This window comes from Micropterus dolomieu, linkage group LG17, assembly GCF_021292245.1.
Source record: "Micropterus dolomieu isolate WLL.071019.BEF.003 ecotype Adirondacks linkage group LG17, ASM2129224v1, whole genome shotgun sequence".
NCBI lineage: Eukaryota > Metazoa > Chordata > Actinopteri > Centrarchiformes > Centrarchidae > Micropterus > Micropterus dolomieu.
In genome coordinates, this window is record NC_060166.1 from 13859414 (window position 1) to 13876281 (window position 16868).

Below are 16868 nucleotides of genomic sequence, written 5' to 3' on the forward strand. Positions count from 1 at the left end.
TATTGGAAACCCTTTTTCTTTGGTCTGTAATTAGTTGTGGTGCTGTTTGACATGTTTTGGTCAAACAGCACCACAATTTTGGCTTATAAATAATCATAAATTGCTGATGTGCTTTCAGAGACAGTGAAAAATAAACAACCCAGCTATAACTGGGGCAGAGAGGACAAATAATATGCCTCACAGCACACACATTCATGCTATTGCACATAAACGTATGACCACAGTTGCACAATCTAAATCTAGAACCACTAGACCTTTAAAGCATCACTATGACTATACCATGAGGCCAACATTACTGTGCACAATGTAATGCCTCCCTTCTCTGACTGAGTGCTGCAGAGAGAGAGAGAGAGAGAGAGAGAGACAGACAGACAGACAGACAGAGCACTATTATATTTTTGTTCGGAAACAACAATAGTTTCCCTTGTCCACAGTGTTTGAGGCCTCCCAGCACCATCCTCCTTTCAAATGCTCCCTGGCAAGCTCAGCTTCAAGGTACAGCTTTGACAATGTTTTTGATGTAACTGGGATTTTCTGTAATTCTGCATTAAGGACATTCATGGTAAGTTGTGGTAAGTTTTCACTTTTACTGTTCTCATATTAAAAATAAAAATGTATTTTTTGTAATTCAGATTCATAATATGTACAATTACAGATACATAATTTAAAGTAGCCTACTGTCTGTAAACTTTTAAACAAGTTACACATGTTAAAATGCTTCAAATACTTTTTCACACCTTCGAATGCTATTATCCAACACAAAGCACCTGCTTGGAAAGATGGATTTTTTCCGTTATATTTCATTTAGCAGTTTTTTCCCCACCAGACATCACCAAGTCATCAAGTAAGAAGAATGAGCCGCGTGGAAGGTCTGAAGGCCAACTCATCTCAGTTCACTCTGGAGGGAAAGCCCTTCCACATCCTGGGGGGCTCCATCCATTACTTCCGTGTCCCCAGAGCCTACTGGGAGGACCGGCTGCTGAAGATGAAAGCCTGTGGCCTCAATACACTTACAACGTAGGCTCCCACTGCAACTTGGCTATGCCTCACATTACAGGATTTTTACTGTTCTTTTACTGGAGAAGGTCAAACACAGATCAGATTAAATCAAAATGTGTTTGTGTAAAATGTCTTATGAAACAATTCACCTTAAAATGAAACATAAAACAAACCAAACACTGGGATTTTGCAAGTCATTGGACCACACTGTTGCTTATAAGCTGCAAGAGATTGTTTTCTTGCTTGCTCTTTCAGATACGTGCCGTGGAATCTGCATGAACCTGAGAGAGGAACTTTCAACTTTCAGGATCAGTTGGACCTCAGGTAAATCTTCCATAGTGTTTTTCTTCGTCTTTGTAGACTGGTCGATATTTCCAAAAGGCATGCAGAATGGGTTGTTTTTTAAATAAAGCAGAATGTGTGTCTGCCTTTCTCAGGGCCTATGTCAGTTTAGCAGCAGAGATGGGTCTATGGGTGATCCTGCGTCCTGGGCCTTACATCTGTGCTGAATGGGACTTGGGCGGGTTGCCTAGGTAACATCATCTGTCCATTGCTTTAAAACTTTGGCATATATTAGCAGTAAGTTGTTCTCATGTTTCTTTCAGCTGGTTGTTACAAGATAAAGGCATGCAATTGAGGACAACTTATCCCAGATTTGTAGATGCTGTCAACCTCTACTTTGACAAGCTTGTCTCAGTTATCAAACCTCTGATGGTGAGTCAGACTCATAGTTTAGTTATACAATTTCACGTCAGACATTTCCTGAAAGAGAGAGATTTCAGTGAGACAAACACTTATTTTTCCTTGTTTGGTTTTTCAGTTTGAAGAGGGAGGCCCAATCATTGCGGTTCAAGTTGAGAACGAGTATGGGTCATATGCCAAAGATGAGAAATATATGCCATTTATAAAGAACGTGAGTTTATTAATGTACTGCAGTGTTTCTTTTTCACTTATAATACATTGTAATGTAGCTAATTCTAAGCAAAAAAATATTTTCCTGCAGTGTCTAGAGTCCAGAGGGATCAAGGAGCTCCTGCTGACTTCTGACAACTGGGAGGGCTTGAGATGTGGAGGGATGGAGGGAGGTAATGAAGATAACTATAACTATAACCAACTACCTAATATTGTAGGCTACGTAATGTACTGTGTCATTGTTTGACTTTTTTCTTCATTTGGTCCAAATTTTGGTGATTTCAGTTCTAAAAACAATAAACCTTCAGAGACTGTCGTTTGGAGCTATCCAGCACTTGGCTGACATGCAGGTAGGTGAGTTTTTATTGTTCATTTCTGCTTTTTACTGTATTATCGTGTAAGAGGATTGGCTAAAACCCAAAAGGAAAATGATTTTGTTTGTGATTAAGCATCACTATAGCGCCTAAATTACAGTAGACTGCAAGATGTGTATGTAATACAGGTATGTGTTATGTTTTGCATAGCCCCAGAAACCCCTAATGGTGATGGAGTATTGGTCTGGGTGGTTTGACGTCTGGGGAGATCATCACCATGTGTTCCACGCTGAGGGTATAAAGACACTTTTCCGCCATCGCTTTCCCAGTCAACATTTTTGCTGAGCATGTGCTCATTTTCAGCATCACTGTGCATTCCATTACACACTTACAAGCTTCACAATGGCCAATGTCTATTTGCTTGTGATTTTGGATAGCCGTATGAATGTCATTCAGAGCTGCTGGGTTCAGGTATTGTTCAAGGACACTTCACCCGAGAGAGAAGAGCATTACTGCCTTACTTAACAAGTCATTCATTACGGCATATTGCTCTTTGGCTCGCTTTGTGTATCATTAATTATCATATGGTTTGCAGACATGCTGGCTGTGGTGTCAGAGATCCTGGAGAGAGGGGTCTCTATTAATCTGTACATGTTCCATGGGGGAACCAGCTTTGGCTTCATGAATGGAGCGATGGACTTTGGCACCTACAAACCTCAGGTCACCAGTTATGGTTGGTAGGAATTACCTTAGAGCTCAGAGACCAAAAAACTGTTTCAAAGTATGTTTCAGATCTCTGACTAACATGATTCCCCACTAAAGCATTGCTTCTTGTTTTCATTGCAGATTACGATGCTCCTCTATCCGAGGCTGGAGATTGCACCTTAAAATATCAACTCTTGAGGAAGTTATTCAGCCAGTACCACTGTAATGTCATTTTATGAGAAACTATATGCACCTAGCAATTCATTTAATGAACTTATTACTCAGCGTAAATTAGTCTGTCATCATTAGTAATAATTTAATGTTTTTGCCAACTGGTGTTCCAGCTGAGCCTCTTCCTGAAGTGCCCTTTCCTCAGGAGAGGAGAGCATACGACCCGGTTGCCATCCAGCGGCACCTGTCACTGTGGGACAGCCTGCAATTCACCGACAAGGTAAGCTACAGATGGCACGCACCTGTCTGGTGTGACAGCTGATCACATAATCTACAGAATGGAAAATGTTGTATCCAAACTCCAACTAGACCATACCATATAGGAGCCCTGCTCGGGTGACAGCAAACTGCAAGATGTGGTGAGCTTCAGACAGACTGTCTCTGTTATCAGCCTGTGTGTCTGCTTCAGTGGCTCCACTTCTAGCAACATGCTGCTTACGCTCAAGACAGCTGTCTCACACCTGGCAGCTCGGGTATGGTCATGCATCAAGGTGTCAACACACCTGCTTTTTTTTGGACATTTCTGTCATATGCTGTTTGGTGGATTCCTTTATTTCAAGTGTGTCACAGTGCCATGCATGCAAACATTTCTTCAGTGAGAATGGAACTTCCTTACCCCAGCAGTGATGGTATCTTGCCCTGCCTATGCAACTACGCAGGTACATTGTCTTCAGAGGTCTGATGTAGAGCTGCAATGATTAATCGATTAGTTGTCAACTATTAAAGTAATCGTCGATTATTTTGATAACTGCTCAATCAGTTTGACTAATTTTTTAAGAAAAAAAGTCACAATTCTTAGATTCCAGCTTCTTAAATTTGAATATTGTCTGGTTTCTTTATTCCTCTGTGACAGTAAACTGAATATCTTTGGGTCATGGACAAAACAAGACATTTGACATTTTCACCATTTTATGACATTTTAAAGACCAAACAACTAATCGAATAAATTGACAAAATAATCGGCAGATTAATCATCAGTGAGAATAATGGTTGGTTGCAGCTTTAGTCTGATGTTCACTGTGTTCAGCCCCATTCTTGTATCTAATTATATGTGTTGTTTACTATTCATCCAGCCATTTAGGTCAGAGAGGCCAGTGAACATGGAGAATCTGCCTGTCAACAATAACAATGGCCAGTCATATGGTTACACACTGTATGAAACCACCATCCTCAGTGGAGGAACCCTCAACTCCAGGAACAACATCAGAGATAGAGCACTGGTGAGGACTGACCCACAGACCCCATACATGCACAATATAGTTTAAAATATTTTTCCTGAGGTTATAAAGCTTGGTTATACCTAATCCTGTCACTATGAATTTTAATGTTCTGTAGGTTTTTGTGGACAGACAATGTGTTGGTAGTTTGGACTACAAGACTCATGAGCTGGCACTCCCTGATGGGAAGGTACTGTTGTGTCTGTTCCTAGCTGTACATACCATCATCCCTGTAACCCTTAGCTCCTGAAACACATACATTTTTAAATTAAGGGTTAATCACGTACAAGTACAAGTACAAGTACAAGTACAAGGACATACCCTCTAAAGCATCCCAGAAATACTTTTCTGAAGAGCGTAAAACTTTGTCTTTGAAGTGAAGGAATTTTAAACACAGTGTGGTTGTTTTAGGTCACTGTTTATAGCTGTTACACAAAGGTACCCAACTGCTCCCAAGAAAAGACCATGCAATATGCTGGAAGTGAAAGCGAGTAATTTAGTACAGCATCAACTGCAAAGCAAAAACATGAAATAAAATAACATTACAGTTCACTTCAGAGCTATATCCACTTCATGCAGCATCACTGCCAGATGTCTTATTCATAATTGAAAAACGTCTTTTTGCAGGATGAAAAATTCAGTGATATGTGCATCAACAGTTGGCAGTAATTATTGGGAAGTATTCTATATAGTATAAAAATGGCTAAAGCCAGTGTAAGGACACTGCTAAAATATCTAACTATATATTAAATTATCAAGTTAAATTATATTAAATTAAAATATATAAAAATTAAATCTCTCTCTCCTCCCCCCCTTCTCTCTCTCTCTCAATATATATATATATATTTTCCAGCAGTTATCCTGCAGATTCCAATTTTGGACCATATAACTGTGCTCAAGCAGGATTTAGCGGGACATTCAAGAATATTTGATTCTGAGAAGCTGTATACATTACATCAGAGTATTCGCTGTTATTTGTATTTGCCATTTTTATTTGGCATATTCAAACAAACAGAGAAATACTGGATTGTCTCTATGTGATTACTTTTCTTTAATGAACTTTCCAACTGACACTTGTGTTTTGTGCTTTGAAGGGAAAGGTGACGTTGAGCTTACTTGTGGAGAACTGTGGAAGAGTGAATTATGGGAAAACTCTGGATGAACAGCGCAAAGGTATTCAACCTTTAAACATAAGTGTCTTGTGCAGTGCCATACATGAGTTTTTGCTTTTCCACCGGCTCACTCACTGTTCATATTAGAACACATTTCCTGACCTGAGTCAAACAATTCCTACCGTTAATTTTAACACTTAAGCCAAAGAAAATATCAGAAGAGTTCAGATAATGTTGCTTGGACACTGAAAAATCTATTCAGTTAACTGAAAAATGTCAAATCACTGCTTCTGTGCGAACTTTCTGACTTTTTCTAGATTTTATTGCCCCATGCTATACCTGAAAGCATGTGTCTATGGATGGTGTTTGGTCTGCTACTATGTCTGCATTGCATAGGTTTGCCTCATATTGTATTACAGGTATTGTGGGAGACATCCTTTTGAATCACGCCCCTCTGAGAGGATTTACTATCTTCTGTTTGGATATGAAGCCTGGCTTTATGAAAAGGTGGGTTAAGTGAATTTAATTGTTTATTCTGTGAACATGGTCAGACTACTAGACCTCTTCATAGACACAAGTAGACATGGTTATAAATCAAAGGGCAGATTCAACCATGAAACTTATTATTAATCTGCTAATGAATCACCCTTCATACACTGCTTTGAATGTTTAGTGGTGTGAGTATATGACTAACTGCCTTTCTTTGTAGTACAGTATATATTCACACATTCAATATTGGTTCACATACCGTATAGTGACATAGTTCCTCTGGATGTCGGTCAGGTTGAATTCAGTGTCACATGATTACAGTGAGTGTTTCAAATGAATTTTTGATCTTGTTTCAGATTATTGAGTTCAGGTCAGTGGAAGTCTGACTTCAAGTCGCCCTCCATTCCAGGATTTTTCCAGACCAGACTTTGTGTGAATGGTCCTCCCAGGGACACCTTCATCAGACTCCCTGTGAGTACAAGTAGTCATCTTTTATGGTAAACTACATCTATTATTGCTAGGGAATGTTCTAACACTGATCTACTATTTCTAATAATAATACTTAAATGCATCTTAATTTTTAATACAGGTCTTTGCATGTTTATTAACAGTATTATGAAGCATCATAGTCTTTGTGTTACATCTGTATGTGTGCTCTAATTGAAAAAATGATGCCTTAAATGTTATTGCTCTACGTCAGTGATTTACTGCAGTTAATTTTATTAACAGTTGCAAAACAAACCTTCCACATTTTCATTTTACTGACCATGCCAGTGCGTCCATCTGCAGGGTTGGGGTAAAGGAGCCGTGTTTGTCAATGGGCAGAACCTTGGACGTCATTGGTTCATCGGTCCCCAGCATTTCCTTTTTCTCCCAGGAGCTTGGCTCAGAAGTGGAGAGAATCAGGTATACCTGTAGATTTTAATTAGACGACACATAATGGTTGTGTTTGACATTAGTTGAGGTGAAGTTTGCCTATGCTTTCAGTTTGTTTTCTAGATTTGTAGCAGGTTGTGTGTGTACCATTTGTTAAGTATTTTATATGTTCTCTTTCAGATTATTGTTTTTGAGGAACAAAAGGCGGATGACAAAATACAATTTGCTGAAAATCCTGATCATGGAAGGACAATTGATGTTTACAAACTCCCCTTTTGCACACTGCTTTGAAAATAAAAACAACGTGCGCGCACACACACACACACACACAAACACAGGAGACAGTGTATTGATAGTGGCAGTTAATATCAGTTAAAGCTATTTATTTACTAACCATAATATTTGCAATTTATATTGTGCAACTGTACAGATACATTTTTTCTTCAAACGCTTGGTGAAATGTTGCATCTTGCCATTGAATCTGCTGCCTTAAATTCAACAATGCAACATCGTCTGGTTTGTCTATTTTTCTCATTCAGGATAAACTTTGCTCTGATTAGAAATAATGTGCTTTGAACCTTTGACAGCGTGACACACACTCTTAAGCTTCTCATTGGACCAAAGGCTTGTCCTTTACTCGAGCTACGCTCCCTTATTCACAAAAGACTCCTAACCACCACACACATGCAAATCAACATGAAAGAAAAACTAGTTACCGGAAATGTCATCTTGTCCTTCATAATAATAGACAAACATGTGCTACTAGTCAGCATAGAAACATGTCATGTAATATTTTATTGCCTATATGAATATATGAAACTGGGTATGCTTAGGTTGCGAACATAGAGCGTGGAAACAAGACATTAAACCAAGCATTCATCCTGTAAAGTGTGCAATTTGTTCTTACGAGTTTATTTTGAAAATAGAAGCCGGAAGTTCTGCAGGTACTTCTAGCTACCTTGATTTTTAAATCTATTCCCTGATGTTCCTGTCTACGGAAATTGCGGAAAGAGCAGAGCACTCGGTCAGTTCAACTTGCAGAAGAGTCCACTACATGCCCTTCACGGTGTCACTGCTGCCTTTCGTCAGTAGCTTTATATAAGCTAATATCCTCAGTGAATGAACTGATAAAATTACGACTTTGGAAATGTGAGTATGGCGTTTGTAAGAGCAGCTCCACAGTAGGTAACCTTAGCCTAGCCGAGCTGAGCTGTGGGACTGGACCAGTTCAGAGTAACGTTAGGTTCCGATATTAAGTTTAGCTAAGTTGAGTTTTTATAAATAAAGGTTTGCTTTCGCAACGCAACATGGAGTCATTTGGAGCCACTGGCACCGTTCTTGGATGCTCTGCGGGCATTGCGGTGGGTGGTCTTGTGTTTGCAGCCTACAAACTTGGCTTACTCTACCAGTTGTTTCACAAGGTAGGTTGTCACTACTTAATATGGTAATTATATCCTCCTCCATGCCTTTCAGTTCCTTTCGCCACATGCATTTTTATTGTAAAACACCATTGCACAGATCAGCCATTGCAAATACACCAGCATCATCTATGTATCATTCTGTAGGCTGTCACAGGGAAAGCTAAGCTGCACCCCATACACATAACCTTTGACCAGCCTTGTGGTTTTCTAGCATAAAGGCTACCACAACACCCAGGCGGTGTGATAACACAAAGCCCTGAGGCACGTCACCACTGCAAGCCAGAACAATATGTGATTATTGTCAAATATGAATGGCCTGTGGCCTGAAGAGACAGTGTGACAGGTGACCTTTAGAGGGGCCATCACTCACACTGACAGTTGTTTACCTATGGCAGAGCTTTTTTTCTAGTTTACACCATTGTTTTATATGTTAAATCAGTAACTGCAATTGTCTGAATAGTCTCCTCTCTGACTTGACTATTCTGTCCTCTGACTCACTTCAGACTGAGACGAAGAGCCCACGGCATGGTGGCGAGAGCGTGGCAGAGGTGCTCCGCGCCCACGGGGTCAAGTACCTTTTCACCCTTGTCGGTGGACACATTTCACCTATCCTGGTGGCTTGCGAGAAGGTGGGCATCCGCATTGTGGACACCAGACACGAGGCCACCGCTGTCTTCGCTGCTGACGCTGTGGCAAGACTCTCAGGTGCAGATTTGTTTAACAAGAATAGATGAATCAAAATGTATCTGTGGGTTTTATTTGAGCTCATATCAAGTTACCGGCAGTTATGTAGAATAAAGGCATTGGGTGTGCTGCCGCCTTGTTGAAGTGTGTCTTGGTGTAGGCCTTTCACGCTGCAGATGTTCTGACTTGTCAAACAAAGGTGTAACTAACAGCATTAATAGTGGCTGGATAACATTTAGGTGTTCCAGTGTTTTGGCCCTGGTTTTCCAAACAGTCAAGTATAGTAATACGTCTAGGTAGAACTGTCGCAGTGTCATTGAGTCAGTCGTAGTGTGTTTTTGGGGCCTGGTTAATAGCTATCTTGATTGTCTCCCCACCAGGCACTGTTGGAGTAGCAGCAGTGACTGCCGGCCCAGGCCTCACTAACACAGTGACAGCAGTGAAGAATGCTCAGATGGCTGAATCTCCATTGTTGCTCATCGGAGGAGCTGCTGGTACACTTCTTCAGGTGGAGTTGATTCAAACACTGATGTGAATGTGCAGGTAGAATAAAACAACAGTACAAAATAGTCTAATAGAGATGTGGGTTCTGCTGCTGGAAGACACAGTGAATGTTAAAAGGGTTAAACTTCATCTGAACTTTTCTCAGCTTCAATGTCTAACCTCTCCATCAACTGGCACAGGGCAGAGGAGCGCTGCAAGATATTGACCAGATGTCTCTCTTCAAGCCACTGTGCAAGTTCTGTGCCTCCATAAGGACCATCAGGGAGATTGTGCCTACTGTCAGGAAAGCCCTGGCCATCGCCCAGTCTGGAACTCCTGGTCCTGTTTTTATCGAGTTCCCCATCGACACGCTCTATCCCTACCATCTTGTGTCCAAAGAGTTTGGAGTTAAGAACACTCCCAAAGGCCTGATGGGAAAAATTGTCTCATGGTATGTTATTAGCATGTCTTGTGTACACTGTACATTACTCTTTAGTATATGTTAAATACAAAAAAAATACAATAAAGTTATGCTGTGTGAGAATAGAGGACAGTTGAATTACACTTGAATAACTTTAAAAACAGCAACTTTATAAGGCAATTGACATAAATAAATAGCCTTGAAAATATACCTTCCAAACTAACCTTTGGTTCAAGTCTGACTTGGCTCTTGTATATAGCATGGAAGGTTTTCTCCCTTCAAATAAAGGCAAACACGCAGTAATGTGATGCTCTGATTTCTTGTAAGGTACCTCAATAACCACCTCATGAACCTGTTTGCTGGAGCCTGGGAGACCAGAGATGTGTCTCCGCTTCCTGTGTACATCCCGCAAGCCACCGACGATCAGGTAAGATTGCTCAGACACATCACAGTGAGTCCTTCTCGATGCGTGCGTAGTATTAGAGATGACTAAACCGCTGTTTTAAAATGTTTTTGCTTTCAATGCAAATCAGGTACAAAAGTGCATAGAGCTGGTGAGTCGAGCCAAGAAACCTGTTATTCTGTTGGGCAGCCAAGCAACACTACCCCCAACGCCGGTCGATGACATCAGGTGTGTTAGAGCTTAAAAATGTGCAAAAATACTTAGTTTTCCGGTCAGCATTCGAATAGCATTGAAGTGATGTTTTGTCATTTTATTTAGCGAGACTCATCTGTTCAAAAACGCTTTACAGGAAGGCATTGGAGGACCTGGGCATTCCCTGCTTCCTTGGGGGCATGTCCCGTGGCATGCTGGGAAAAGACAGCCCCATACACATCAGACAGAACAGGCGAGATGCTCTGAAAGAGGCTGATTTGGTGCTCTTAGCAGGTCAAGCATACCATCTTATAGGTTTAACAGCAGTAACATAGCTTTTTGACAGGGGATATTTAATTGTCAAACATAAAACAAAATTGCAGAACAAGTTAACATACAGTAATTGTCTTAATTAATTAACACTGTTATATAGTGCAAAACATTTCAGCTATTGAATATTTAATAATTCATTCATTTAATATGTCCGTAATTATTTTAATACGTTATTGAAGGTTTCATAGAATGACAGCTGGTCCTAGCCACAAGGAACCAATTCCAGCTGTTGTCTGCTGAAATACAGTCAGATGTTGAACTGTATTTTCAAAGTAACCTGTGTCTCCAGAACTCCTGGAGAAATGTTAACCTTGTGTGTTGTGTTTGCAGGCACTGTTTGTGACTTCCGGCTGAGCTATGGCAGAGTTCTTAACAGACGCAGTAAGATCATCGCTGTCAACAGAGATAAGACGCAGCTGCTGAAAAACTCCGATATGTTCTGGAAACCAACTATAGCAATTCAGGGTACGTTCACAAGCTGCTATGATGATGCAGGATAATAATTAAAGTAACAATGTGTCATTGGATTTTAAATCACGTTTTAACAGTGTGGCTTTTTTTCATTTAAGAAACAGTTAGATCCTTCCTCGCCTTGGAAGATTCCAAAAAATTGTTGCATGCTTTTGTTTTTTCACAATTGGACTATTTACTAGTCTGCCCAAAAAATATATTGATAAGCAGCAAAAGTTTTAACTGAAACTGGAATGAGAGAACACATCACTCCAGTTTTAGCTTCTCTGCACTGGCTTCCTGTAGCATTTAGAACTGATTTTAAGTTAATTTACTTGTTTTTAAAGCACTTCATGGTTTAGCACCTTCTTATCTATCCGACCTTTTATCTGATTATATTCCAACTCACTCTGTCAGGTGCTGGTATGCTTAATGTACCAAGAAATGAACAGTAAAAAGTTTGGTGAAGAAGTGTTCTGTTTTTACGCACCAATGGCTTGGAACAAACTCCCATTACAAATAAGAGAAGCTACCTCTATAGAAGCAGCTCAATATGTACTTTTATGCTTTTGCTTTGAGCTGATTAAACACACTTTTATTTATGTATTTATTTGATTTTATAGCCCTGTCTGCCACCTTTTTCCAGTTTTAATAACTGTGTTTTGTGCATGAGGCATATGTGCATGCATGAGCTGCATTTTATGTATGAAAGATGCTATACAAATAATCATCATCATCATTATTATTATTATTATTATTATTATTTTAGATCACTGGTGAAGAATATGCATTTTAAATGTATTGTTTCACACTTTAGTTCAGTAGTTGGAGTATAAAACGTAAATATTGGTCTATTTTAGGTGACGCTGGTTCAGTCTTAGTGCGGCTTTCCAAAGGCCTGAAGGGTTTTCGCTGTCCAGAGGAATGGCCTCAGAGCCTCAAAGCAGGAGATTTGACCAAAGAAGACGTAAACAGGTAAGCAGAGGAGATGATCCCTGGTCTCTGTGAGTGTTGTTGACTATAGACTGTGGTGTCGACATGCACTGTAAAACTGTCACCTGGACACCATTTCTTCTGAACTTACACTCTGATGTTGATGATTAAAAAATGTCCTGATTCGTTAAATCTTTAATACTAGAACGCCAACAGAATTTCATTAATGAATGTAATGTTAATCTAAATGCAACTACAGCAAAATCATTTCTTCATCACATAAACTGGAGTATATTTCATTTCAGGGCTAAAGCTGATGAGAAGACTGAACGCCACTTAAATCCCTTGAAAGTCCTCCACTGTGTGGATGAGCTGATGGCAGAGGACAGCATCATTGTTGCAGATGGGGGTGATTTTGTTGGAAGTGCTGCATACATAATGAGACCAAGAGGACCTTTGCGTTGGCTAGATCCAGGTTAGAGGTCATAGACCAAACAACTGTTTGTTTATGAAGAACTGTTGTGATACAACAATGGATGCTTTGGTTATTTAAATGTGAGAGTAAAGGGCTTGTAATGTCAACAGTGTGAAAATGAAAATAATAATTTCAAGTCAGCTGATTTTTTAACTTCAGTTGTTGTTTTTCACTTTTTTGTCAGAACATTAAGAGGTTAAAGGAGTACACAGAACACTATGTACTCCTGTACTACTGTTGTAGTATCAACATAATCATGTAAAGTCCGTATTATAGCAATGTTTTCTGAGGTTAATCATACTTTCTTTGCAGTCATAGTGACAGAACTTTACTGTTCCTTGTCCCTACAGGAGCGTTTGGGACCCTGGGAGTTGGAGGAGGATTTGCACTGGGGGCAAAACTGTGCCGGCCTGAATCTGAGGTATAGTATTTCTGAAAGAGATTTTTCTGATCATCTGTTGATCTTTTCCCTTTTATGAATGAAATACTACTTTATGTGCTTTTCAGGTGTGGATAGTGTATGGTGACGGCTCCTTAGGATACAGTGTTGCAGAGTTTGACACATTCACTAGACACAAGGTAAAATCACTCATCACAATATTTACATTGTATTTACATAGACATTTTTATTATCCATTATAAACATGCCATACTACCAAATATAGTTGGCTCACACTCACGTAGTCTGTCCCTGAGAAGAGGTCTAATCAGCCAAAATAAGTGAAACCACGGATGTAAGACCTTTTAAAAATCAGATATCAGTCCTATAAAATCCTTCCTATATAATAGAAAGGCATCAGTGCCGTATACGTGATTTATATATTGTATCATGTATTTAATGTGTAATTGACTAATTGATCACTACCACACAATTTGTCTACAGGAAACTCTTCATTACATTACATGATTGTAATGTAACATTTTAAAATAGACTTCACAAAAATATGTAAGTCTGGCAGCTGTAATGCTAAAATGGACTTGAAACCCTGTTATCAATAAAGGGATCTCTTATCTTAAAGACTTTAGCAAATCAATAAAGGCATTCTCTTTGTAGCAAAAACATGGAGTTTTTTTTCCTTCTAAATGTTGCTCTTCTTTTTTTCCCTAGACCCCAGTTATAGCTGTGGTGGGAAATGATGCATGTTGGAGTCAGATATCCAGAGAGCAGGTTCCTATACTCGGCAGCAACGTGGCGTGTGGCCTTGCGTTTACAGGTACATTTTCTGCATAGGATGTTGTACGGCCGCTGTGCTTGCTGAATTTATATTTATGTATGATGACTGGGCAGTTACTAACTGGCAAATCTTCTTTTCCTCTCCTTTTTGCAGATTATCATTTAGTGGCCGATGGTTACGGTGGTAAGGGCTACCTTGTAGGGCGTGAGGACGAGGACAGGCTAAAAGACATCATCAGACAAGTTCAGAGGGAGACCAAGGAGGGCAAAGCTACACTTCTAAATGTTCTGATAGGGAAGACCAACTTTAGAGAGGGCTCTATCTCTGTATAGGACAAATGTGATTTCTTAAAACGGTCTTCTTCCTTTACCTTAGGCTCTTTTATAGACTTTACTATGAGGCTCATGAGGGGTTTCAGAGAATAGGAATACTGTTGGATACTGAGTAGAGCCCAGCCCTGACCAAACCTATGCTAATCCTTTGTGCCCTTAAAGCCATATTTCACTTTGGTAAGAGGAAATGACTTTACAGTTTGCTGATCTCCTTTAAGAGTTAATGAACCGTCAGTTGCGAAATCAATCTATTTCCCAAAAAAATCCTACTAGTAACACATCTGCAAACACCAGTCATAAATCTGTGTGTTCATGTGTGACTGTTCATGCAGTCACTATTATTATTATTCATAGGTACTTAATGTATGACCATATATTTATTTTAGTTATTTACTATTAAGTTCTACTAGTAAAAATACTACAGCTCCAGATCTGCCAGCCTAGAAGCTAGACTTTGTTGTGCATCTTGCTACTTTTCAGGTTCATGTTGTGCTATTTACGATAATTTCTGCATTTTAAGAAGGGAAAGAGTAGAGTAAAAGTAAAAAAAATATAGCTTTGTTTGGGGATTTTCACCTTTCTAGGAGCTTGGGGTTAGATTTTTGACCTTCAGACGGCCTGTTTTAACTTCAGATATTTCTTGCAAATAAACCAGTGACAGAAAATCTTTTGTGAGAGAAAGCATTGGTTTAAATTATCAAATGTGACCAGTATGCCTTTTCTCCTGTTATCAAATGACCACAAAGCCTTTTTATGAGGATACATAGCTGTAAAATTCTTTATCGCTTGGTGATTTGGGATAAAAATGTGTTAAATGGAAAATAGTTTCTGAATGTCTAAGATTGACAAATGGTATGCCTTTTCATGTTTGATTGTATCTTCGAATACATTGATATGTATAGATTGAAAATGTGTCTGCTGATTCAGTTATGTATTTAAATGATATTCAATACTAACTTGTATGCATTGATGTGGGCTATCATATAAAATATGCCTATACACAATATGTATTGCACTATAATTATAGCTTATTTACTCACCAGGTGGATCGACTCACTCCAAAATATATTGACGTTTTATTTGGTACTTTGAGGAAGTTGTATTAAACTTGATCATGAAATGTTAATTTGGATAAATTCTCAAGTAAATTGGGGTTAAAAGTGAGAAATGAGTGGCCTTGTGGTTATTTTTATTCACATTGTTGTTACAATGACGGCAACCATACAGTATAACCATAACTTCTATTAGTTTTGTTCTACAGTTGCACTATTTATAGTTAAGTGGATTGACTTAAGATTGTGTTAACACAGCTACCCAAACATTCATTTTTGGTTTATATGTTTTTTAAAATGCTGTAATTTGACTATAGACTGTATGTGCAGGGAACTCATTGTGCATTCAGGGAAACTGACAACTGCTTTTTTTTAAAACTTGGCCATTTAGTTTGAAATACATTTTTCACATCATCTCTGTTTAGATTTAAGAAAAATTTGACTTGAGTCTGTGCAAAATAAGCATTACAGTTGTTTAATATCGCTAACTGTCCTTGCAACTTGAAACTGCAAATCTGAAACATAGAGGTCATGTATATTATAAAATGTGGTATAATGAGGTAGGACTTCTGCTGTACTGCATCCCCTCATGTGTCCTGTAGTCTGGAAGCGCTACAATGCATAAATAGCGCACCCATGGTGCAAGGGGGCCCACAGTCTCAAGGTCAATATTTTCTGCACTGATTAACTATCAGCACTCAGTTACAGTAGTCTCAGTTGTGGGCTCCATAAATATTTTGTCCCCTGGAATTGTTATGGTCTAATTCTGCTAGCCGTACAGAGAGAAACCACCCGCACACTGGTTCAGGTTCAAAGTGGTATGTTGCCTTGAGTTTGAGATGTCACATGTTCTTTACCATCAAATTGACACAAAAGCATTAGCGTTTTAGTTGCACCTGACAAAACATAAAAGCTGGTTTACAGCAGAAAAAAACACTGAACGATTTAAAGTTTTGTCATGGGGGGCTGTGGCTTATGTCCGGAATACTTCAAAAATGCAGTTTTCATTTGAAACAGAAGATGGCAGACTAGTAGTAGTTTTACCAAAGCAGTCTATGCTGACGTGTTCCTGTTTAGCATAGCTTTTGGGGGGCAACCAGGTGTTTGTATGGCCATCTGGGGAAAGGTAAACTGTGTAAAATGTATTTTTCTCAATTATAGGAAACTCTGGCCGTTAAGTTAATATATTAAATGTGTTTGACAGGCCTTGCTGAAAGTTCAGATTCAATTTATTTTTGTTACATATGTATAAATGATATCGTCTAATCATGAGGCCCTGAACACAAAGACAGATTGGCTGATTTCTGATTATTTCTGAATGATATTATATGTTACATATATGATACATATGATTCCACACTCTTCTGAATAATGCTACACTTGTTCATTATTGTAACACTGGTGCAGTGTTATAACCGGTTTTAACAGCTATTGGTGTAAACAACAGTTTAGAAATCTGTAGCTAGTCTCTTCCTGGTTTTTGACGTCACACAGACTGCTGATTTCAAGAGCTTTTTGTAAATCTCAATTACCGCCGCTTTGAAAATGCAAATAAGTGATTTGTTGTTTTGTGTTAATGCTACATTTTGTGATGCAGTGTAGGATATGTATATAAGTATATGCAAATAAAAATACAAAATATTACATCATTTTTACCAT

General features: G+C 39.0%; 2 protein-coding genes across 3 annotated transcripts; both read left to right on the top strand.

Moving 5' to 3' along the window:
• Positions 1 to 468: 468 nt before the first annotated feature.
• LOC123986190 (beta-galactosidase-1-like protein 2) lies at positions 469 to 7702 on the top strand. The gene is made up of 19 exons (XM_046074320.1): positions 469 to 562; positions 827 to 1017; positions 1255 to 1323; positions 1437 to 1532; positions 1605 to 1713; positions 1820 to 1912; positions 2003 to 2084; positions 2197 to 2261; positions 2436 to 2520; positions 2821 to 2958; positions 3072 to 3152; positions 3275 to 3381; positions 4235 to 4381; positions 4497 to 4568; positions 5473 to 5551; positions 5910 to 5997; positions 6336 to 6450; positions 6769 to 6885; positions 7036 to 7702. Exons 1-19 carry the CDS (start codon positions 560 to 562, stop codon positions 7144 to 7146), a joined length of 1848 nt encoding a protein of 615 aa, XP_045930276.1. The 5' UTR covers positions 469 to 559; the 3' UTR covers positions 7147 to 7702.
• A 154-nt stretch (positions 7703 to 7856) lies between these two features.
• ilvbl (ilvB (bacterial acetolactate synthase)-like) lies at positions 7857 to 15321 on the top strand. 2 transcript variants are annotated; one of them, XM_046074764.1, is made up of 15 exons: positions 7857 to 8004; positions 8143 to 8276; positions 8780 to 8981; positions 9341 to 9468; positions 9644 to 9894; positions 10192 to 10291; positions 10398 to 10495; positions 10617 to 10753; positions 11123 to 11257; positions 12103 to 12217; positions 12481 to 12650; positions 13001 to 13071; positions 13158 to 13229; positions 13759 to 13864; positions 13979 to 15321. In XM_046074764.1, exons 2-15 carry the CDS (start codon positions 8163 to 8165, stop codon positions 14155 to 14157), a joined length of 1878 nt encoding a protein of 625 aa, XP_045930720.1. In that variant the 5' UTR covers positions 7857 to 8004; positions 8143 to 8162; the 3' UTR covers positions 14158 to 15321. The 2 variants fall into 2 exon arrangements, with proteins under 2 accessions (XP_045930720.1, XP_045930719.1); XM_046074763.1 differs by having other exon boundaries at positions 7857 to 8276.
• Positions 15322 to 16868: the final 1547 nt, after the last annotated feature.

Coding starts and splice junctions, on each gene's coding strand:
- LOC123986190 (XM_046074320.1), top strand. Junction 2,959..3,071: donor ACCTCAGGTCACCAGTTATG/GTTGGTAGGAAT, acceptor TTTTCATTGCAG/ATTACGATGCTCCTCTATCC. Junction 3,153..3,274: donor GTTATTCAGCCAGTACCACT/GTAATGTCATTT, acceptor CTGGTGTTCCAG/CTGAGCCTCTTCCTGAAGTG.
- ilvbl (XM_046074763.1), top strand. CDS start 8,163: ATGGAGTCATTTGGAGCCACTGGCACCGTTCTTGGATGCTCTGCGGGC. Junction 8,982..9,340: donor CGCTGTGGCAAGACTCTCAG/GTGCAGATTTGT, acceptor TCTCCCCACCAG/GCACTGTTGGAGTAGCAGCA. Junction 12,651..13,000: donor TTTGCGTTGGCTAGATCCAG/GTTAGAGGTCAT, acceptor TTGTCCCTACAG/GAGCGTTTGGGACCCTGGGA.